This window comes from Sinocyclocheilus anshuiensis, unplaced genomic scaffold, assembly GCF_001515605.1.
Source record: "Sinocyclocheilus anshuiensis isolate Anshui unplaced genomic scaffold, SAMN03320099.WGS_v1.1 scaffold283, whole genome shotgun sequence".
Lineage (NCBI taxonomy): Eukaryota > Metazoa > Chordata > Actinopteri > Cypriniformes > Cyprinidae > Sinocyclocheilus > Sinocyclocheilus anshuiensis.
In genome coordinates, this window is record NW_015549605.1 from 4,883,663 (window position 1) to 4,909,287 (window position 25,625).

Genomic DNA, 25,625 nt, shown 5'->3' on the forward strand with positions numbered 1-25,625 from the left:
AGTCAGAATTGCAAAAAAAACAACACAATTACCTTTTTTATTTTTTTTCGTGAAGGAAATGGGCTTCCATAATAATAATATGGATTATTATTTTATATTTATACAAATATAAAAAAATAAAGAAATAACAAATTGTAAAAAATTAAATTAAAAGAGAGAAAATAAAAATATATAAATAAAAATTGCACTGCTATGCCATGGTGACATTCCTTAATTTCTACAAGAGGGATGTGTTTACAAGGACCTACTGTATAATAATAGTACTTCATAGCTTAGTTACAGTTCAACATTTCCTGTCGATGAACTGCAGTACACAGATTTGTGGCACTGTTGGACCAAAAGAAAGAGCCAGAAGGTCAAAAAGGGGTACCATGATCAGATCTTGACCGCATTACAATTTCACATTCTGATTCATTCGGTTTACTTAAGTGGTCCTTCACGCTATTCTGAAAAAAATATATATATGTTATCATGTCAATAATTCCATAGAATAATCTCTAATGATTGACGTGCAATGGGAAAAGGCAAAACATGTAACCAAACATCCTCATCCAGGCAGTTTTCTTCTCCGTGATGATAAAGACTCGGTGTGGATTGGGGGAACGCTTGACCTCAAAACATTACAGCGCCAAATCCAAATGGAAGCACTTCACGCATAAAAGATGGTGTGGAAGGGATCCGGGGTTGGTTTCTAGCTCTGGTAGCTGACCTATGGACAGTTTCGCATTGGCAGCAAGGCAACACGGTAATAATCGGGGGTAAAGAGCCGTCACAGCAAACACAAGCTGGGTTTACAGAGCGTATTGTCTTTGCACAGTCAGAACAACTAAACTTATTTCTCCTTATAAATTCATATATCAATAGTTTTTATAAATAAAATAGTACTCAAATCCAAAAAAAAGCGCAAAAAGGGATCTTTACAGGAGTTGTGGCTCCTTAAAGGAATAGTTCAGACAAAACTTTGCTGAAAACCCTCAGGCCATCCGAGATGTCGATGAGTTTGTTTCTTCATAAGATTTGGAGAAATTTAGCATTACATCACTTGCTCACCAATGGATCCTCTGCAGTGAATGGGTACCGTCAGAATGAGAGTTCAAACATCTGATAAAAACATCACAATAATCCACACCACTCCAGTCCATCAATTAACATCTTGTGAAGTGAAAAACTGTATTTGTAAGAAACAAATCCAACATTAAGAAATGTTTAAATTAAAACCATTGCTTCGACTAAAATACAAGTCCATAATCCATCATGGATTACTGTGATGTTTTTATCAGCTGTTTGGACTCTCATTCTGATGGCACCCATTCACTGCAGAGGAGCAAGTGATATGTTCAATTTCTCCAAATCTGATGAGGAAACAAACTCATCTACATCTTAAATGGCCTGAGGGTGAGTACATTTTCAGAAAATGTTCATTTTTGGCTGAACTGTTCCTTTAAATATTAAGATTCTTATGCTAGTGATGAAGAGCTTCTCAGAGATTAAACAAGAGGACATGGAGCTGAATTGTAAATTATGAAAAAAACGTCTCAATGCAAAACCACACTGATCTGGAAACCTGTTTGGAAATCATCATTTTGCAATTCTTTGCACTTCACCTTTGATGTCAACATGAAATGCCATTTACAATCCATTTTACTGTTGCAATTTCAGTGTAAAACTGAATATTCAGTGGGACTTTCTTTTTTAAAAGTTATCATGGTGACACATTATTGCCATATCATTTATTATAATGCTTAAAAATTATGCAAAATTAGGCCAGGAACACTTACACTGCCGTTCAAAAATTTGGGATATGTAAGATTTTTTATGTTTTTGAAAGAAGTCTCTGTTCACCAAGGCTGCATTTATTTGATAAAAAAATACGGTAAAAACAGTAAAATTGTGAAATATTATTACAAATTAAAATAGCCGTTTTCTATTTGAATATATTTTCAAATCTAATTTATTCCTGTGATGCAAAGCTTAATTTTCAGCATCATTACTCCAGTCTTCAGAAATCATTCTAATATGCTGAAAATTTCTGATTATTATCAATGCTGAAAACAGTTGTGCTGCTTCATATTTTTGTGGAAACTGTGATTGTTTGAGGAATATTAAGTTTATTTTTTGTCACATTATAAATGCCACTTTTGAGTCCTTGCTGAATAAAAAATAAAGCGGTAGTGTAAATAGAGAGTAAACAGCAAACATTTCTCCGTTAACTCTTTGAGAAGGTCTTCATTTCTGATGGTCAAACAATAAAAGGACCTAACAACATCTTTAAAAAACAAAATTGGCAACAGACCTGGGCCGACTGCCAATACTGGCTCACAGCCATGTACCTTTCCTCTAGAAAAGTCTTGAAAGACTGGGATCCTGTGGGCACATCATCATTTCAGTTAGTATTCCTTAAAAACATAATCAGAGTATAAATGGAAAATGCGAAGGATGCAAGGCCCTTTCATAACCAACCATCTTTAGGTCTATGAAGATACATATGACTGAGGAAGATAAGTAACCACTAAATCCTTGAACCTCTCAGAGATACGAACAATAAATACAAAACAAAACAATTATAATAAAAGATATGTACACACATTTCCAACAATAGGGTCTCTATAATACTTTAAACCTTTAAAATGGCATACAAATATACTTCTGCTCAACGTGTGACGCACTAATCAGGTCAGTTAGAAAATTAATAAAGGATCGATTATTATACAAAATTCATCACCGGTTAAAGTTGCTTTACCACAGAGGTGTCAGTCCTGGCCTCTTTTTTTTTTTTTTTTTTAATCGACAAACACTTGTGTGTCAAAAACAAATACTCAAAACCCGGAATTCATCCAATTTAGAAAAATACAACTTGCCGAAAAAGCGTCTGTAAAATATTCCCTTGTTTGAAACCCTCCTTTTTACGTAGTTCAGACTTGAAATTAAGTGCACTTTAGATCGACACGGTTGAGTCTGAAGTGTGTTCCTTCATGTTGTCCTCATCTACGTGAAAATAAAAATAAAACTCCGTATCGCTGAATGTCTGAAACGTGTTGTGTACTGGTTAAATCAAAATCTGAATCTGCATGAGACTGAAGGAAACGTGAGAAATCATTCTTCGATAAACTGGCAGATGAAGCGTTTATTCCTAATGGGAACAGAACGGAAGAAGCCCTGTAGGAAAGGAGGACGCGAAGGACGTGACTCAACCGTAGAGGCAGCGGTGGGATCAAGGCAGGACAGACACAGTGCTGGCGTCCCGCGTCTACAGGACGTCCCAAGCTCTTCTCAAACTCACACTGCATCAGTGAGGGACCTTGGGCTACAAAACACATCGGTGGTTAGTAGGTTTGCATATGCAAGGATTCTGAATGTACAGTTTGAAAAAAAAAAAAAAACAACAACAAAAAAAAAACAAACCTAAGAGAATTGCCGGCAAAAACCCTCAGCGTCATTCATGAGATGAAAGTAAAATGCAAAAATGGTATGAAAATAATGTAGAAATACATCACATTATCCAAGGTTCTTACACCTGTAATGTTTTCTTCTTCTAGTGCATAAAAATATAATAGAAAATATATTCATACTAGAAAAAAATCATGATTCAAAACTTTTAAAAACATATTATTAAATATATATTGTAAAAAGATATATTTTTTTTAAATTACAATCTTTTTTAAAATGACTATCTTTTATGAGCTAGAAAAAATATATAGTACACTAGAATAAAATGTAGACACTAGAAAAATTGCATGATTGTAAATAACTTATTAATATAAAATATAACATATTATTAATATAAAAATATAACAAATAATAATAAATATAATAATTATATAATATTGTAATTCTTTTCCAGGGTAGAAAAAAAACATATATAGAGAATATGTGTATGCTTGAAAAATCACAACTTTTCATCTTATTTTAATAAATAATAATTCATTTACATATATTTATATAAATAATATTTTTATTTTCAAAATATATATATTCTAAAAAAAATGAAATACTATTAAAAAAATGATAAATCTTTTCCAGGCCTGCAAATTACAATATTGAAATTCCTTAATATTTTATATTTCTATTATAATATTTTATTCCTTAATATATCTTATGTCATATTGAGTGTTTTTCAGTGGATAAATACAATAAATTGAAATCAACACACGTAAAAAATCGGTCTATATCTATCGGTCTATAAAGACACGTTACTACATTTTTAACATGTTTTACCTGTCTGGGGAGGGCGCTGTGGGGCGAACCGCTGCTGCTCTTCCTGAAGACCCCGTCCAGTTCTGTGGATTTGGTGCTTTTGCTGGGTTTGTCGCTGCTGGCGCTCGATCCAGAGCTCTTCCTCTTCCTCCCATCGGAGGATCCGTAGGGCAGCGGGCTGTGGGACGAGACGCCCCCGTGATCCCCGGTGAGCGCCTGCGGGAGGGACAGCTCCACGCTCCCATACCTGTCCTGCTCCCTCGGCCCCGGGGCCCCCGGCCGCGGCTTGGCCCGCACGCTGAGGGCCGCCGTCCCGTTACTGATGTGTGCCGCGCCCAGTGGCAGATGGTAGCTGTTCCCGCTGCTCCCGCTCTTTCGTGACTCAGAGGCCTGAGGCGCTTTCCGCTTTTTAGGTCCCGTTCCATCCCCTGAGGCTTTGGGCGGCTTGGCCGGTTTATTCCGCTGCGGTCTGGGTCCGGGTCCGGGGTCCCGGATGCAGAAAACCCCAGCGCCGTTATGAGAGAAAGAGGTGGCGTACGAGACCATGGAGACGCCGTCCAGAGGAGCCGCCAGCGCGTGGTTGGGGACGAACGGAGAGCCGAGGGGAGAAACTTCAGTCGAGCTAGTCATGCTCTCCACCGCTAGGGGGACTTTCCTGTGACAAACAGGATATGACATCACCAGTGTGCGGTAGGAAGCCGCGTGGCACATTAACCTAAATGTTGTGTGTTCACTGAGTGAAAAAAAACGTTTTGAGCCTTTGTAAAGTCATTCGAGTACTAAAACTACACAGCTGAACTGAAGCTGTTAACATTCATTGAATTCATTAAAGGCTTATAAAACAACCCTCACCAAAAAAAAACATATTGGTCATATTTCACCCCTAAATAAAAAAAGAAAAATAATATTTTGCATAAAGAAAATGAAGTCTTTTTTTACATTTAAATTTTATTTTAATGAGGCTATTTTTCTATATATTTATTATTTAAATCTGTATGATTATTATTTAATATACATTATTATTATACATTATTAAACATTAATTGTGTTTATATTCAGATATTACAGAATAATAAATCAAATTATTATTTTTTTTTAGCCTGGAAAAAATATTAATTATTAATTTAACTAATATTACATAAATAATTATTATTTGTAAATATGCTTAACCGCCATAAACATGTTTACTAAGAATGATTATTTACTATCATTCAACAATCATATTTAATGACATTATTCAGTTTAATGATGTTTAAAAACTATTATTAATAAAAACAATAATTTTATGTTTAATGATTTGTTTAATAATGTCATAAAAAAATAAAACAACATGAAAATAATTGTCAGAATGCAGACAAAAATCTTGATCAGGTTTTTTGCTTAATTCAAAATATATTTAATTTCTTATGATATTTGGGTGAAGATAATATTTTGCAGATGAAGTCTATTTTGAAGATCAGTAAGATTTTTGCATTGCAACATTTTAAGGTGGCTATATTCCTATGGCATTATTAAACATAAATTGTTGTATTATAATTAATAATAATAATAATAATAATAATAATAGATTAACTGTTAATGAAAATAATGTCCAAATAAAAAAAATTACTGTGACAAGTCCTTATTTTCTTAACTCAAAATATTTTTTTCTTGTGATTTTGGGGTGAAATACAACCCCTACTATATACAGATTCACCCTATTATGGGAAAAGTTAACTGAATGTATGCACCCATAAATGCATAATTCATAAGCAATAATTGTGTGAGCGGATGGACAAGTGTGTAACTGTGGGCCATGCGGGACGCTCACCTCCACATGAGAGAGTTGACGTGTTTTTCCACCATGCAGTGGAGCGCCAGCCGCACCCGGTCCCACCGCCGGTCGAACACGTAGTGCCCCCGTCCCATCAACCGACTGCTGAACGCACAGCACTAAGACAGGAGAGAATGGGTTTTCACCTTATATTACTCCATTTTTAAAATGCTTTACGCATATACAGCAATATACAGGGTCCCAAATGTTGTAATGTAGTGGTTTGGTGCAGCTCACGCTCATGGCTCGCGGGTGCTGTGGAGAATAGTGGCACAGCAGCTTCTCAGACTCCTCAGGGAGGTCGCTTTCTCCTTCATCGCTGGACAGATGTGCGTCTCTGCTGCACTGCTGCCAGCTGAGCTCAGGAGGAGGAACGGCTGCAGAGCTGCAAATAAAAGACTGATGAAACTCGAGGATGAACATTTTTCAGATTTTTTTTTTAAGTTATATTTTAGTATTATTATATACTCTACTATTATTTATTTATTTATTTGAATTAATTTATTTGAATTTTCATTTGGTTTGGTAATTTTGTTATGTGCTTTTGTCATTTTTTTATTTTTTTTTTCTGTTTAGCGTTCATGTATTTTTAGTATTTCAACATTTTTTCTGGCAATTTAAAAATCGAGCAACATGTGAATATTGCAATTATATTAAATGCGCTTTTTATTTGCCCATTAAGTTTTCTATAAAACGTGTCATTATATACTAGGGGTTGAACGACTTCTGATTTTTTGAAGTCGACTTTTATGTGATGAAAGTCGAGTCGAAGTCGACTAGTCGCTGATGACGTCATTAATGAACAAATAAGTCTGGAGCTGTGATAAACAGCTTGTGCACAGCTATGGCATATGACACAGCGCCGCCCACATGGCTGTTGCGTCGGTGCAACCCCTATTATATACTAGTTAAACAATCTTTTCTTTTCCCATTTTAAACTTCAGCAGAAAAAAAAATGATATAGTTGGTAAGTTTGATTCTAAAGGGCCAAACTCATTCTATGCACACAATATAGACAAATAAACATGGTTAGTTTTGTATTATTTATATACCATTATAGTATTTATTAATGTTTTGAATTCGTTTTTTTTTTTTTTTTAGTTTCATTTTAGTTTAGTTTTTAGTTATTTTGTTATGTACTTGTGCCTTTTTTATATTTCTATTTAACTTAATTTCTTTTATTTATTAATATTATGAATTGGATTCTATTTTGATATTGTCAGGTTTTTTATTTTTCCGTTTCAGTAATTTTAGTACTTCTACTTAAATTTATTTTATTTCAGTTAGTTGCCAAGGCAACATTTCTAATTTTCATTTAAAGTTGACATTCTAATAATTATTCACCATCATACTACAATAATGATAATATTACAAGATATATGAAAGTGATAATATTTATATTTTATTTTATTTCAGTATAAAACTAAAATCTGTGAATCAGTTTATACAGTTCAGTTCAATAAATTAATTCAGAACTCTGATTCAACAATTCAAAGTGCACCATCACTTAAAAATGTCATATTTTAAAAAATATTAATATTACTACAAATATTAATATTATTTAATATAAAAAAAAAATGTGTTAAATATCTAATATTTAATATAAAATGTTTTCATAAAATTATGTAGGAAAATATGATAAATGTTTATTTATACATATTATAAATAATGCACATAAATAAAACATGGAAAACATGCTTTGAATATTTTAACAATGTTTTTTCTGTTTTACTTTAAAAAATAGATGATAGATACCTAGACATTAAAACAATTGCACAGTCTTGTAGTCAGCAATGCGTACCTGTGTAAGTGTGAATTGGCCAGCTGCAGTTTGAGAGTGGGCGTGGTCTTGGCATTGGTACAGCTTGTGGATAGGCTGGTTGCTGAGTCATGTGACTGTGTGACCTGCACTGATTGGCTGCCTGCTTGAACATCCTTTTTTTGCCCCGTCTCCTTCTCCTTCGCCCGTCCCTTATGCTCCGCTAGAAGGATGTCGAAGTCTTTCCTCCGTCCCGGGACGGCTCGCCGATGGGTTAGAGAGTGAGTCTACAACATACACAAACAAACACTTTAAACTCCACCACAATCCTCAGTGGACAGAGATGATTAAATTACACTAATGAGTGACGATACCAACCTTGCAGGTTAAAGATCGAGTGCAAGGCCGCTTTGTCTCTGGGTCCAAAACCCCACAGTGTTTATTAGGATCAAACACTCTCCCTGTACAGCAAATAACAAAATAACAATTGTTTAATTATTTATTATGTATTATAATGTATGTATATATTACTAATACGTATATAAATATATATATATATATATATATATATATATGTGTGTCTGTGTGTGTGTGTAAGAAAATAGATTTAATAGATTTATATACATAGCATATAATATTTTATTACTATATCATGTTTATTAAAATACTACATATATAAAAAATATTTATTATATGCTTTTAGTCAATTAAAATGCACTAATTAAATATGCTAATGTCAGAATGCATTGAGTTTTGACCAAATATCTCGTGCATTTCTTTTGTGCATGAGCCTCTAATCATTTCCAGTCATTTCTAAGGTATATTCTAATTTTGGATGCCGTCTGTGTAGACAGTAGAAGCAGTTTACTGGGAACATATTTCAGACCTGAGCTTTTAACTCTGAGAAATTGTGGTGCTATCCGAAGCTCACATAAACACTTAAACTAGCTCAAACTCTCTGTAATAGAGTGTGAGTGTCTGTGGCGGCTGCTGGACACAGCAGAGGATCTGGCGACCGAGAGCAGCCAATTACACAGCATAAATCAAACCTCCGGTGGGGCGAGAGCCCAGTAAACAACATACGGAGAGAGACGACTGACCCTCTAGCAGAGGCTAGTTACGACTAAACATTCATGCTGCCAGACGAACTACAAGCCTACAAACTATAAACCACAGAAAACAAGCGATGGGGTTTATTTATTTCTTTTTGTTCATCGTTTTGGTTTGTTTTTTTAGTTTGTTTTATTTCTCCCTTCGTCTTTTTAAAAGTATATAAGAATAATTAGGGATGCACGATATTATTGGACCAATATCGGAATCGGCCGATAATGGCTTTAAATGTAAATATCGGCATCGGCCCGATATGAAACATTATGCCGATATGTCTTGCCGATAAGAGGAATACATTAACTCACATGTGCTCAGGGTGTGCTAGCTATTAGATCAGGTCAGCATTGTGGCTCATTCTGCAAAGTTTTGCCTGAATGATGATTAGATTGACTGTTTTGGATCACTGCATTTAAACTGAGAATGCACATACAGAATGACGTGTTCACTGTGTGATAGAGTAAACAGTAATAGCATGTGCAGCGGCAGCCTCCTCCGGGTCCTAATGCCTGCTCAGGAACGAGTTTTAATTCCGTAGGGGGCGCTGTTGGCCTACTTCTAATAAAATGAAAGCAAAATACACAAATAACATTTAGACTGTTTTTCTGATTAAATAAAGCAGTAATTGATGCCATAAAATCATAAGTATGGTTTGATTTAAAGGTCAGAAGCTATAGCTTACATTAACAAAAATAAATAAATAAATAACAAACATGACACTTAAATTAAATAATTTTATATATACTGATTTATCCATTAATGTGTAATATGTTATATATTTTTAAACAAATTATGAGCTCTAAAATATTTTCAGAATTTTTACAAGTCTTTTGCTTTAGACCATTTACAAATGTTAAATCATAAAATAAAATGTTAAGGTTACTACTGCATCTTTCTGAAAAAAATCACAAACATGACACTTAAATTAAATAATTGTATATATACTGATTTATTCATTAATGTGTAATACTTTTTAAGCAAATTATGAGCTCTAAAAGATTTTCAGAATTTTTACAACTTTTTTGCTTTAGACCATTTACAAGTGTTAAATCTTAAAATAAAATGTTAAGGTTGCCACTGCATCTTTTTGCAGCGATTTAATATAGTTTATTTATAGTTATTTTCAAATCTTCAATGTACTGGCATTATAAAATAACTTTATTATTGTTTATTTAATTCTAACAAATAAGTTCTTGTTCAAAACTAACCAAAATTAAAAATAATTATATATCCGCATCGGCTATCGGCCAAAATGAGTTGAAAATTATCGGCATATCGGGTATCGGTAAAAATCCAATATCGTGCATCCCTAAAAATAATTTAACAATAACAAAACTTAAGAAATAATGTGCGAGAATCCTGAAGGGCTAAGATCAGTGTTATTTGAGTATTATTTATAATACTATTATAGCAGTTTTTTGTTTTTTTTTAGTTTTGAATTAGCTATTTATTTTTATATTTAGCTTTTACTTTTATATTTTATATTCAGTTTTCATTTTTTAGCTGTTTAGCTTTAATTAATTTTTTTTTTTTTTAAGTATGTTTTAGTAATTTTAGTACTTCAGCTTATTGTATTTCAGTTAGTAGCCAAAGCATTATTTCTAGTACTGTCAAATGATTAATGGTGATTTATCGCATCCAAAATAAAAGTTTTTGTTTACGTAATATATGTACGTGTACTGTGTATATTTATTATGTATATATAAATACAAACACATGCATGTATATATTTAAGAAAAATATGTTATGTTTATTATATTAAATATATTTATATATAATATAAAATATAAGAATATAAATATATAAATGTATATACATGTAAATATTTTCAAAATATATACTGTATGTGTTTGTATTTATATATACATAATAAATATACACAGTGCACACATATATTATGTAAACAAAAACTTTTATTTTGGATGCGATTAATCATTTGACAGCACTAATTATTTCACATTTTCATTTTTAAGTTTTCCTTCTAATATTTATGTATATTTTTATTTCAGCTTTATTGTAATTATCAAAAATTATTTTTAGTATTTTTAGTTTATTTAACAAAAACAACACTGCTAATAACCCTATCAAATATACAGTACTAAAAAGATAAAGGAAAACAATTTTCATTAAAATTATGTTTTATTGAACATGAAAATGATAAATGAATTTGCTTAATTTTTCCTTCTAATATAACAAAATTATTTTTAATAGTTTAAACAACAAAAACACTGCTTATAACTAGGGCTGTCGTGATTCGTCGACTTTATTCGACTATTCGATTTTTTAAAATCCTCGACTTAATTTTGCTCGCGTCGACTAACCGGCAAAATACCGGAAGTGGCGCATTTCACAGACGAGAATGTATAAAACACATTATTAGTCTGTTTTCCAAGGCTGCATGATATATTAAACCCATTTAATTAAGCATCATAATTAAGCATAATTGTGAATTCACAAACGCTACGATTTAATTAAATAATTATATGCGATGCTGTTCTAATACAGTATATGCGCTTTAATTATTTACATGCGTGTAGTTTAAGTACATGCGTCACACAGTGGCTCCGTTCACAGTAGTTCCGCAGGAACTGTTATCATTTACATGTGTGGAGCGTCTCAAACTCCATCTCTGCATGTTGTTGTGAGTTTGGGTTTATTATAACGTTCATCTGGGAACGCAACATGCACCATTTCATCAGATTTGTAAGGTAAATCATAACCATATGATTTCTTGCTTTTGATACTTTATTTGAACTAATTATTATTGCCTCATTGCTATTATATATGTGTATTTTAAGTAATTTTAAAGGCTATTGTTCACTTACATCTATTTTTATCACCACAAAAAATTAATTATAATTATAGGGCACTATGAAATCAGTTTTATTTTTCTATACTCTGTTTTAATGGTTACATAAAATTGTATTAATCAAAATGCCTGTCTAATTAATTGAGTTTTACAGTTTTATCTTTACCAAATTCTGTTCTCCAATATTTTCTGGATTCTATTTTAATGGTTCCATAAAATTTTAATAATCAAAAGCATCTCCAATTAATTGATTTTATTAAAAAAAAATAAAAAAAAAAGGGGGGGGGGGGTTTCAGAAATACTGCATATTTACATTTTTCTCCTAAATAAATTCTGGTAAATAATATTTGTGGTAAATACTCCTTTAAAAAGTGTTTTTTGATTATAATTTTATTAGTAGTAGACTTGAATATGTTATGTTGATATGTTGTCATTCTTACACTATAATACTGAACTTTGATTTGAGTGATTTGGTTTAATGAAATATAGTTTAATAAAATATTCTTAAGTAAAATTGTTGATTTTTTTTTTTTTGCGGGAAATTAATCGTTTAGATTAATCGAAATAAAAATAGTCGTTAGTGGCAGCCCTACTTAACCACATAAAACAGTACTGAATTTTTTTTTTCATTAAAATTATACTTTAAGCAAATTAATTTATAATTTTCATTTTTATTTCAAAGTTTTACTTACAGTATTAATGCTTTATTTTATTTCAGCTTTCTTTAGAGTAAATAACATTTTTTTATATATATAGTTTTAATTAACAATAGTAGCATCTAGGATATAATTTTTCATTGAAGTCATATTTTATTAAGCACATTCCACTAAGGCATCCACTAATGCCTTTTCTTTTCTGATGACATCACCAAAGCCATACAGCCCCGCCTTCTCCTGACCAATCAAATCCAAGTTGTTTCCTACATTATTTCCAGCTGAATTTCTAGTTTAGCTAAAAAAAACAAATGAAGTTAAATGTGCTGCAAGTGCATTTCTTCTGGTTTCAAAACAAACCTCAGAGCAAAAGTTACAGTCAAACCAAAATGTATTCAATATGACAAGAACTCAGAGTTAAACTGTGTCCCAACAAATTCATCTTGATAATGTCAGATAACTGAGACAGATGAGACAGAAAGGTATGTAATGAATTCTGTTGAATAGCTGTCAGCTGCATTTAAGTACACAATTAGATAATACCAATTTAGGTCAACCAATTACCAAGCAATGCTTAATTTTGTTCAGTCTGTGGTGTAAAAAGGTCGCATTATCAATTAAAGAAAAAACACTTAAGCAAAACATGGTCAGGTCAAAGTGTCTGAATAATTTCTGGTCCCAAATTTTTATAAATTTTACTGGTAGTCCGTTGTATGAAGAATTTGTGGGTATGTCACAGTTCACTTTATTTTGCTATCCTCACTTACATAGAACTATAGTGTCCTTGGTATGACTGCATTAAACAAGCGTTTGCTACTCACCCGACACTCTTCGGTGCCGCCCGCCTTTGGCTCCATTCTGATGCTTCTTGTCTGGTGGAGAAGGAGGGACTATCGGTCTCCGGTCCAATAGGGATGGAGACGTGGAGGCCGCGGGTCTCCTGTCCTGTGGGGAGGGCGAGGGGGCGGGCCGTTTCTCCAAGGGCGACCGTGACGGGCTGGGCCGCCTGTCAATCAGCGAGGGGGGCGTGGTGGAGCGAGGTGTCACAGGACCGCGACCGTTCAGGAACTTCTCCTGGTTCTTGTGAGATGCTGGTGACGTCAAGGAGGACTTGAGAGAAGCGGAAGATGGAGAGGAAGACGTGGAGGTGAAAGAAAGAGAAGAACCCGCCGTGGGAGACGTGGAGGTGACTTTGATGAGCGCTCCCTCCGATCGGTTGAAACACGGCATCTTCTCCAGACTCACCACAGGTAAAGACACGCTAGAGAAAAGACATTGTGTATTTTAAGATTTGAACTTGCATAGAGTAAAATTTCCAAACGTAAATTCAACTCCCTTTCAATTTATGAGTATTTGAATAAAAAAAAAAAAATTGGTCACAACCACAGGAAGTGGAATTGTAATTTGAATCGACATAAAAGTTTTTTTTTTAAACTGTTCTATTCATCAAAGAATCCTAAGAAAAATGCATCACGGTTTCCACAAATAATGAGATAATAATCAGAATTAATAATCAGATAATATGTTTCTTGAGCAGCAAATCAGTATATTAGAATGATTTCTGAAGGATCATGTGACACTGAAGACTGGAGTAATGATGCTGAAAATTCAGCTTTGATCACGAGAATAAATTACATTTTACAATATATTCACATAGAAAACAGTTATTTTAAATTGTAATAATATTTCACATTTTTACTATGCTTTTAATGTATTTTTTATCTAATAAATGCATCACTGGTGAGCAGAAGAAACTTCTTTCAAAAACATTAAAATCTTACTGACCCCAAACTTTTGAACAGTAGTGTAAATATTATCACCATTAATTTATATAAATATTACATCATTAATTTTGATCAAAGATGACCAATAATACATTTTTCAAATTGCACAATAAATGTTTTCATATTGCACATATTTCTCTAAAATTCAATACCTGAACATAATGAATGTTGACATATAAAATGTTCACCAATGCTTACATATAACTTTATTACAATAAATATTTACATCATAATTTGGGGTAAATCAAGAGCTTTCTGGGAAGTTAAGTGTTCTTCTATAAAATAATAATTATACGCATAAGTAATAATATCAAAAGTTCTGTTCTAATCTATTATATGTATAGGTGGCATTTCTAACACTAATTATTAATATCATCTAGCATTTATGGAAATAATGTTGTATGTTACATGATGACATCTTTATGGGTAACTTGTGCTGGAAAATTAATTATTAAAAGTATAAATTGATACAAATTGTGTTTAATTTCAAATATGTCAGGAAACTCTAACATTGATTCAAACATTTGGTGTGAATATGACAATCACATTGGAGCATTAGTTGATGTTTACAAACACTTTCTTACAGTTAATTTAACCAATAATCCAGCATTTGTCAGAGGAAGCATTTATGATTGGAAGGGGGGGGGTTACCCACCAGGCCTTGGCTCGGGCTCCTTTGGGCGGATAGACGGCCAGCGGCGCCTTGCTGAAGCGTGAGTGTGGGTAATCGCGAGGAACCCGGAAGGGAAGGGGCTCCACCTCGCTCTGGCCCACCGACATCTTGGCCTTGACAGGAACCAGAGGGGTCCTGGAGCTGCTGGGTGAGCAGTGTCTCCTCTCTGACACACGAATACAGCCGTCAGAAGATCATGAGACTCCGTACAGGAAGTGCTGAGGCAGATAAACTACTGGACTGAGTCCCAAATAATATACTGTCTATCCTATACAACATTAAAAGATTAACGTAAGTGCGTCCCAAATCATAATACAGTAAAAATAATATGTGCACACTTATGTTGAGCTGCAAATATTCCACACAACCCACTTACAACATTCAAGAGAAGTTTGTGAGGTTTTCGATTGACTTTTTCAGTTTTAGTAAGACGTATGTTGAGGAATCTGGGGCTGAAAACAAAACTGCAGTTTCAAAATTATGAAACTAAAAGTTGACCAACCATGAAAATTAAGTCATGCTTACAAGTAAATGAAAACCGTATGTGATAAATGGGTGTAGCACAAATAAAATAATATGTAAAATATATAATAATAATAATAAAACATTATTATTTTTCTTCTTGTATTTATTTAATCATTTTTTTCAATAAGCAAAATACAATAAAATCTAGTTAAAAATAATCAATACATGTTTTCCACACTGTTTTTCAATATTGTAATATAATATTTTCATTCTTATATTGACTCATATAAATATATAAATCTTATTTATTTGCTCCAGGAAAACAGTACATAAATCATAAATAATATAATAATAATTTAATAACTTTTGTTATTTCATTTAAATAATCATATTACTTATAAGCTACAAAGTCATGCTTAAATGTGTGTAGTAAAATAAATTATTATTATTATAATACTATTATTACTTAAATAAAAAAAGTGTAATACAGTAAAATTTTGCCCACACTAGTTTAATTTAATATTGGTTTTCAAATAAATAATGTTATTTATATGCACCAATAAACAATACAAAAGTCATAAATTAAATAATACAAATATTAATATTTAGTTATTTTATTTCATTAAATTGTTATTATTATTATTATTATTATTATTATTATGCACTATTTACCTACATGAAGAGTTTTGAATTAATTCACTAAAATGGACAGTTTGAACTGATTCACAGAAATGAATCAAACACTAACACTATCTTTGCTGCTGTTTAAAGAAGAAATACAATTAAACAACTCTGAGACATCTTTTAATACACTTACGGTTCTTGCTATGCATGGCTCTGGAGGGCTCGAGGTGGACGCGCTCCTCTCTACTCACTGTTCAACTATTCCCCAACTACCTGCAATTACAAACACTTATTATCACACACAACACAACACAAATTAGGGGCCTACAACATATAATTGATGTATGGGGTTTCAAAACACTACACTGAGCCAGATTACTGTACTAAAAAACAAAAAAAAGTCCTTGTTTATGTTCGAAGTGAATAATAATAAAGCTCCTGGCTCGATCTGGCAGCTCACTAACCGGCCTTGGCCTTCGCATCGTGTCTCGTCTGCCAGCGAATCTCAGCCAAGAGCCACAACACCGTTCGCGAGGACTCAAAAGAGCTGATTTCAGAGGCTCTGTTTGGACGAGGAGAACCCCTCGCTCACAACAAAGTCTGACCGTAGACCAAAAGAGAGAAACAATGGCCCGGCCGCAAGGGGAAATTCAGCATCAGGTTGGTCTGAATACGAGGCAGGTGTGTAAATATGCCTGTAGGTGTATATCCTGTGCAGCTGGACTGAGATAAAAATACAAATAAAAAGGCCAAAGTCCACCGTGTTCACAGGTATGCTGATATTCTGATGCTGCTAAAATCATCTGAAGACAATCAATTACAGTTGGTGTGTCTTTAAAAGGATGTTGAGATGCACAAAATACAAAAAGGAAGTAAACACTAACACTTTTAGTTTGATTTGATGCGTTTAGAAATGTGTTGTTCTCAGTGCTGCCACAAGGGGCGCTATCGCAGACATTAGCGTAAACCGTTTTCTGTGTTTGGTTTTCTTCTCCAGCTCAACTGATGTGATGGCAGTAAAAGCGACTTTTTATATCACAATTCTGACTTTTTTCCTCACAATTGCGATTTTATATCTCGCAATGTGAGGAAAAAAGTCACAATTTTCTCAGAATTGCACATTTATATCCTGCAATTGCGAGAAATCAAGTCAGAATTGTGCAACTTGCGATTCTGACTCTTCTCGCAATTGCGAGTTTATATCTTGCAATTCTGACTTTTTTCTCGCAATTGTAAATTTATATCTCGCAATTCTGACTTCTTTTCTCAGAATTATGAGATATAAACACGTAACTGCGAATTATAAAGCCTAATTCTGAGGAAAGAAAGACTAACTTTATTTCTCAGAATTGCAAGTTTATATCTCTCAATTCTGACTTTATAACTCTCAGCTGCGAGTTTATATCACACAATTGTGAGGATAAAAGTCAGAATAGCAAAATTTTAACTTCGCAATTGCGAGAAAAAAAGTCAGAATCGTGAGATAAAAAGGTCATAATTACCTTAACTAAGGGCATTGCTACGTATGTGTGTGTTTTGCTATGCAGTTGTTTTTAGTGCATTGCTATGAGGTTTCTAGAGTTCTAAATGGTTTTAATTGCATTGCTATGCAGTTGCTATGGTGTTTTAGTTTGTTGCTATGTGGTCGATAGAGTGTTCTATATGTTTTGAGTGTGTTGCTACGCAGTTGCTATGGTGTTCTGATTGTTTTTAGTGAACTGCTATGAGGTTCCTAGAGAGTTCTAAATGTTTTAAGTGTGTTGCTACGCAGTTGCTATAGTGTTCTGATTGTTTTTAGTGAACTGCTATGAGGTTCCTAGAGAGTTCTAAATGTTTTAAGTGTGTTGCTATGCAGTTGCTATGGTGTTCTGATTGTTTTTAGTGCATTGCTATGAGGTTTCTAGAGAGTTCTAAATGTTTTAAGTGTGTTTCTATTAGGGGTGTAACAGTACACATAAAATGTTTGATACAGGTCTTTCAGTTCGGTACGCATGTTACTTTTGATAAGAAACAAAGTCTCATCTTTCAAATTATGTCCATTTTATTCAGGAAATTCAAACAAATGTGGTTTTGGCACTCTTTGATGTGGCGCGACAGCTAGCGCAATCATCTCTTCCTCTTTACTAGATTTAACGCGACATTGTTTCAAGAAATTCAAGCAATAAATTCCGTTTTGGCGCTCTTTGATGTGGCATGACAGATCGCTGTATAAACGCCTCAGTTCAAACGGCAGCACGGAGCATGAGTGAGCGCGATTATCCCTTCCTTTTTACTACTAGTTTTAACGCGAAATAAACATGAATGAACATCTCATACCTCATGTAATCTCTCAATCAGTGTTTCAACCACGGAAAGACGTCAAAACAAAATGCCACGTAGCATTTCGTTTACCTCAGACAAGTCATCAGTGTTCACACCTCGTTAGTTCACTAGAGAAATGAAGTCTAGAGAAGAGTATTTCCTGAAAAATTTGACTATATGCTTATCATATTTTACTTTACCTGTTAGTGATGTCTTAATCATTTAATGTGCTTAATGAATCTGTTATGAAACAAGTTATGTTAGGCACTGTGTAGCTAAATGAATATATTTCAACAACAAATAGAAATTTTATCATCTAGGCCTAGAAGTTAATTTAAAAACTGCATTATGCGCAATCTACATGTTTGCATACCTTTTTTTTTAGTTGAGTGTTGATTATTATTTTAAAAAATAAATAGTAATTAAATTTAAGTTTGGGCTTTTTTGTTAATTGCAATCTTATAATAATGTAAAAGCGCTCCCTATAGTTTAGATCATAAGCTGAGGTAGATTTTTATCCTAAGAAAATGTAAATTATAATTGAAAAAAGCAATTTTATGTTTAGTTTTTTCCCCTGCTGTACCGAAAACATACCGAACCGTGATGTCAAAACCGAGGTACGTACCGAACCTAGGGCTGCACGATTATGACAAAAATCATAATTGTCGATTATTCCCTTGAAATTGTAATTGCGATTATTAATTACGATTATCACAATTTACATTGAATGATGTTTATACCATTGCTTGATGCAACTGCATGCCATATTTTTATATGAAAATAAACAAGCTGAAAACACTCTAACTGAAAAAATCGTTAGTGCTTTTCTATAGTATTAAGCCTCAAATATCAAATATACATCGGATTGGTTTCTTCTTTAAATTATAAAAAAAAGTAAAAATATGAATGGTATTATAATGTTATACTAAAACTAAAACAATGGAAAAACCCTTAAGATAACATGTAGAAAGAAAAAAACATATCTTAAGCGTGCAGAATAACATAAGTGGACTTTGAACGATTACGTAATTGTGGCATCCATAATTGTAATCGCGATTAGAAATTTGATTAATTGTGCAGCCCTAACCGAACCGTCATGTTTGTGTACAGTTACACCCCTAGTTTCTATCCATTTGCTGTAGCGTTGTTGCTGTAGTTTCTAAAGTGTTCTAAGGGGTTTTCAGTGTGTTGCTATGCGGTTGCTAGGTGTTTCTTTTTTTTACTGGCCCAAGTGAAAAGAGTCCTGCAGCTTCAAGTCTCTGTGATATTCTGGTCTCTAGATATGACTCAGGTCCCTCCTCCAATGCGAGTCTGTGGGATTTCTTCATCAGTTTTATAAAGAAGTCAGAATGCTCAGAAAAGCGTTCGCGCACCTCTCCCCAACAAGTTGTAACAAATCAAAGCAAGAGTGTTAATTACCTAACAAAAACACCCAGGATAAAACTTCACAGTTTCGTAACATTGTCCCAACATTTAAAAACTAATAAATAAGGTACAAGTTGCGTAGTAGTGAGATCACTCATTGTAAACCTGTTCACACAGGTCTCAGTGTGTGTGGTCTGCTATTAGCGTCTCCCAATCTGACAGGCCACAGGAAGCCACAGGCACCAGCTGAGCTACGTTTGTTTACATCCGGCCCGCGACTGCAGGAAGATGACCACTAGCGAGGTCCAATCCTGCTCACAAACAGTGCCCAAAACCGCGAAAACTGAAAGCTAAGCAAACACGTGAGCGTTCAAAAGCGTCCGCTGTGAATACCACGCACACGTTGGTCGAGGAGACACACTTACCCAGCCTGTCTGCTCTGCGGCGGTTGAGAGGATGGAAGAAAAAAAACAGAAAGCGAAAGAGAAAAAGACGAGAGAATAGCAAGCCTCCTGTGTGACTGAAGGCATCCCGCCTTCTCTTTCTGGGCCGCGGTGTTTTGAGTTGAATAGCTGTGAGTCGTTGACCTCTGCGCTGAACCCTCGCAGCCTCTCCGCTCTCAAAGGGGGCGGCAGGGGACGAGAGAGAAAGGCAGCTATGTGAAATCGCCGTCGGAAGGGGGCGAGGGCGAGCTGCCAACGGGCCTTCTGTGAATTACCATCGCCTCACGCCGCGCGAGACACCTCTCCGTTCCGCGAGCGCACGTGTTCTGGGCACAAGATCAAAGACAGATGTGAGCCGAGCAGACGAGACGAGCGCGGCGAGGCTAAAACGAAAGCAAACAAGACGAGCTGGAAAACCGGTGATGGCAGATTGGTGGAGCCATTCTGCCCCGGGACAGGATGCTTTTTGAACGAGACCTCTTTCGGTTTTTAACATTCCCCGCAATGGTGTTTCAGCACAACAATGCAATACAAACTCATTTTTAAAGGGATAGTCCAACCAAAAATTTTTATTCCGTCATCATTCACTCACCCTTAAGTTGTAGGAGTTTCTTTCTTCTGTTGAACACAAAAGACATTTTGAAGAATGTTGGGTAACCAACATTCTTTAAAATATCTTCTTTTGTGTTCAACAAAAGAAAGAAACTCATAGAGGTTTGGAACAATTTGAGGGTGAGTAAATGATGGCAATTTTCATTTTTGGGTGAACTGTCCCTTTAAAGCCACAAACACCAAGATAAATGCAGTAAAAACAGTAATATTGTGTAAAATAACTGTTTTCTATTTGAATATATGTTCAAATGTAATTTATTCTTGTGATGCAAAGCAGAATTTTCAGCATCATTACTCCAGTCTTCAGTGTCACATGATCCTTCAGAAATCATTTAATATGCTGATTTGCTGCTCAAGAAACATTCATTATTATTATTATTACTATTATTGAAACAGCTGTGCTTCATATTTTTTGTGAAAACCATAATATTGCATTTTTTTATAAATAGAATGCATTTTTAAATAAATCTTTTGTCTATTCATAAACGTCACTTAATTTCATGCATCCTTGTGAAATAAAACTACTAAATTAAAAAAAAAATCCTACTGACCCTAAACTTTGGAATGGTGGTGTATCTCTGAACATTTTATAATTAACTATAAAGAGAATAGTTTTATATTGAACAATTGTTTTTTATTTTGCAGTGACACTGAAGACTGGAGTAATGGCTGCTGAAAATTCAGCATTGCATCACAGGAATAAATTACATTTTACAATATATTAAAACAGAAAACAGTTATTTTAAATTGTAATAATATTTCACAATTTTACTTTTCTTTTCTTTTTTTACTGTATTTTATGGTCAAATAAATGCAGTCTTAGTGTGCATAAAGAGACTTCTTTCAACTTAACAACAACTTTCAATCTGTTCAATCTGAATGCTGTTAAAACCAGTCAGTTTCTCTCACTCAGTGCCCAGATCTAATAGAAGGTTATGTTGATGACGTGTGCTAAATTAAACAGTTTTAACACGCCTCCGGTTTAAGACTGTGGTGTGCAACATGTATTATAATGTAAACAGCAAATGACTCTATGATTCTTGCTTTACAGCAGTAAACACCTCTATTTTAACCTTACACAGATTACTTTTGCATATCTATATATTAAGCTCTAGCCATAGAATTAAGGTTTTGATTTAATTAATGCAAGCATAACTATTATTACTGCTCATGCTCAAGGTTAGTGATTTGAACAGACTTTCACAACAATACAGACGTGAATGAAGCAATCAGACTCACAATTTTCTAGATCATTAATATCAGATAATAATCATAATATCAAAGCGCATAATGGGTTTCTGAACTGAATATCGGAAATATCAGCCTTTAACACACACTTCAGTGCACTAATGTCAAGAAAATGAGAACTCAACGAGACCATTAAGTTCAAATAAAATCCTCCTCATAAATCGGTAAATGACTGTCAGCGAGTCACGTTCTGGTCAACACTCACTTACCGTAATGAGTCAGGACGTCCTGAGGCTTAACGACTTTGTTGCAGGCATCGCAAACAACGGGTTTGAAATCCTCATGGGTTGGGACGTGACTATACAAAAGCATATCTACAGCCAAGAGAGAGAGAGAGAGTCAGTAAATATGACAACTTTTAAAACCACTAGACTTATTAGCATGAATCTCACATCTGCTGTAGTTTACACGAAAAAATCATCTGGCAATAGTGCGGTCTTGCTTTTGACAACATGATTAAAAGCTTGACTGGAAGAAAAGATTTTTTTCAAAATGGTCCTGTGGTGTAACAAACATTGTCATCGTTTTCTCCCAATGCAAACATGAGAAAAGTGTTGCTTATCGCAGCTTTCTGAAAACACTCTCTTAAAGGAACAGTTCACCGAAAAATTAAAACGTGCTGAAAACGTACTCTCAGGCATTTCAAACTGTAGATGAGTTTGTTTCTTCATCAGATTTGAAGAAATGTAGCATTCCATCACTTGCTCACAAATGGATGCTCTGCAGTGAATGGGTGCCGTCAGAACGAGAGCTGATAAAAACATCACAATAATCCACAAGTAATCCACACCACTCCAGTCCAGCAATTAACATCTTGTGAAGAAAAAAACTGCATGTTTGTAAGAAACACATCCAACATTAAAGCGTTTTAACTTAAAATGGTCACTTCTTGACAAAATAGAAGTCTATAATCCAATAATAACACTTCCTGCAGTGAAAAAGTGTTCTCTCACATCACAACCCACCCACATATTTGTTTAGAGCTGTTTTGGACTGTTTTCACTTGTAAACGGTGCTTGATCTGTGCAGATTTCTCTCCTGATTCAGACCAGATGACTTTTTCACTGAAGAAAGCAATATTATGGATAGAGGAGTCGTATTTTAGCCGGAAGCAACGGTTTGAAGTTAAAAATGCCTTAATGATGGATTTGTTTCTTACAAACACACAGCTTTTCACTTCACAAGATGTTAATTGATGGACTGGAGTGGTGTGGATTACTTGTGGATTATTGTGATGTTTTTATCAGCTGTTTGGACTCTCATTCTGACGGCACCCATTCACTGCAGAGCATCCATTGCTGAGCAAATGATGGAATGCTACATTTCTCCAAATCTGTTCCAATAAACATACTCATCTACATCTTGGATGGCCTGACAGTGAGTAAATTGTCAGCAAATCTCCATTTTTGGGTGAACTATTCCATTAAATTTATATAATAATAATGTTACAGCCGTGAGCGACATGAAAATTATTCTAGGTGACATTTTTTCCACATCTGACCCACTAAATTATTAACGAAGGTTGCCAGTGAGGGCTGACTTGATAGCATGTATAACCCACCAAAAGTGACATTTTGAGATTTGATTAAGACTTTTAATTTGAACAAATGGAAACCACAGTTTTATGTCACTCAGCTCGTGTTTTAAAGCAGGACGGACTAGTGACCCATTCATTATACTTCACGTTTAGTGAAATATTTAGTCACTCATGGCTAAAGCTGATGATCAGTGGAGAACTGTGACGTAAGCGTTCAGAGGAGCTTGTCAGATCCGCTGAGCTTTCTTTCACCATCCATGCAGAATCACTGCGCACTTCCGCTAGTACACACTGAGAACACACACGCTCACACTGAGAGCTAGTGCTGGTGTTAACAATGAGAAAAACTGAGCTGAACTGCATTAACACCAGCTGCTTGTGTGTGTCGCAGTCAGACACTTAAATGTTATGGTTATGTTCAGAATGTAATACAACTGTATTGTTATGAATACCGTGAAGTAAGTGCGAAATGCCACTGACTGTTTTTTGTTTTGTTTTAATTAGTATGTGAAACAGATCCCTTCCTAAGTATCTGAATGTAGATCTGTTCAGCTAATATAGCTTATATAATGCAATGTTTGTTAATGATTTTTACTCAACATATATAAAAGATATAATAGATTTTTCATTATTATTTTAAATGCAAAAGAACTAGTATTTTTAAACCAAGTTGGTACTACAATAAAAATATTTTTTGTTGTTGTTGTTATTATTATTACTTTTTATTTTAGCACAACATGGTACGGAAGTACTGCTTCTTTTACATGTAAATAACAAATAAAATTTGATAATCAAAAAATTAAGATATTAATTTTAATACAATCACAATAAAAATATTATTTATTAAGATACAACTATAAAATTTAAAATATAAAAATACAATTAAAATGTGTATTGTAATAAAATAAAAAATATATTAATTAAAATAAAATAAAAGTATGCAATATTAAAACCATTTAAATTGTTTATTTATTTTAATATAGTATAGTTACAATAATATAACATATTAATATTATTTATTACAATATTTTTATTTCAATAAAATACAATAAAGACATTATTAGTAATTAAAATAAATGTAAAATATAATTTAGATATTTATTTTAATATAATTACAATAACATATTAACATTATTTATTAAAATAAAACGGATAAATATAAAACATTAAAATGCTCTTTTTATTGCTGTAAATACTCAAGTATTGTTCAAGCAGGCACAAAAAAAATTAAGTTTCACTGGTAGCATGCAATTATAATAATACTTCAAGATTTTTTATTAGCATGTTGTATGAACTAATGAAATGCTGGTATGGTGACAACAATGGAAAACTATTGAAGGTGCAAACAGTGATAATGCATGCTGTGAAAGTACAGTATTACCCTAAGCCTATATGAGCTGACAGCAATAACAACATGACGACACGAGAAGAAACCCACCATCATGACACACACACACACACACACACACACACACACACACACTACCTGAACATACGTTACTGCCCAAAACATTAAAAACAAGAGGGCAGATGAGGGAACTTGAATTTCCTCAAATAAGAATTCAGTTTAAATGACCAAGGTTAACCAGCTAATATGAAAGCCTGAAGAGGAATTAACCTTTTTGCGCAAGAAATTGAAATCAAACCTACCAGCTGTAAAATGTCTTCATCAGAGTAAAGATCTGAAAAGATTCAATATCGCCGCATGCATTAGACTGACACTGTAACCAACCAGTTACCGAGCATGCACAGTTACAGATACTGGTAGCTAGATGGCTGTCTTGATCCAGCAAAGCAACACACACACATACAAATACGCACACAAACACAGTGTCTAAACTTATACACACTCCGTCTCCTGAGCCACTAACATTGACGCGTAAAGTACAGAAGAGCGCGACACCTGTCAATCAATCGTGACAGATGACGAAAGGAATGCACGGCATTGCATGCATTGTTTATGCGGCAGCGCAGATGCACGCGCGAGCTCCAGTTATAAACCCTGACATCATCGAGGGTCGTACTGCAGTCGAGCGGGTGTCTGAGGGCGCTAATGTGACTTACAGTGCGTGTTGTGGCTCCTGTGTGCAGTGTGAGCGCGCGGCGGTACAGCGTCGCCATTGCTCTTCCTTCTTCCTTCACAGACTGCGAGACGAGCGAGCGAGAGAAACATATGACGCCACCTTCGCCACAGTTCGGCCAGCGCTCGGCCAGCGCTCGGCTGCGCTCGGCTTCAGA

The 25,625-nt window shown here is 34.2% G+C and overlaps 2 protein-coding genes across 6 annotated transcripts in view; both read right to left on the reverse strand.

Moving 5' to 3' along the window:
* LOC107658945 (zinc finger protein 800-like) overlaps window positions 1-2,577 on the reverse strand; it is a 20,530-nt gene extending 17,953 nt beyond the window's left edge. The window contains exon 1 of one of the 2 annotated variants that reach the window (XM_016447678.1): window positions 2,294-2,577. The gene's annotated coding sequence lies outside the window, so the exon portion shown is untranslated. Of the gene's footprint in view, window positions 1-2,277 lie in introns of both variants that reach the window. The other variant, XM_016447677.1, reaches the window with a different exon arrangement.
* A 205-nt stretch (window positions 2,578-2,782) lies between these two features.
* Window positions 2,783-25,625, reverse strand: LOC107658944 (ataxin-7-like protein 1). Of its 4 annotated transcripts, XM_016447674.1 has the most exons (13): window positions 25,452-25,625; window positions 22,060-22,164; window positions 19,973-20,316; window positions 16,075-16,154; window positions 14,775-14,958; window positions 13,157-13,596; window positions 8,145-8,227; window positions 7,809-8,053; window positions 6,245-6,392; window positions 6,005-6,126; window positions 4,216-4,849; window positions 3,513-3,532; window positions 2,783-3,304 (listed from the first exon to the last, which is right to left on the reverse strand). In XM_016447674.1, exons 4-13 carry the CDS (start codon window positions 16,088-16,090, stop codon window positions 3,277-3,279), a joined length of 1,920 nt encoding a protein of 639 aa, XP_016303160.1. In that variant the 5' UTR covers window positions 16,091-16,154; window positions 19,973-20,316; window positions 22,060-22,164; window positions 25,452-25,625; the 3' UTR covers window positions 2,783-3,276. The 4 variants fall into 4 exon arrangements, with proteins under 4 accessions (XP_016303160.1, XP_016303158.1, XP_016303159.1 ...); XM_016447672.1 differs by lacking the exon at window positions 19,973-20,316; XM_016447673.1 differs by lacking the exons at window positions 19,973-20,316; window positions 25,452-25,625 and adding an exon at window positions 22,482-22,503.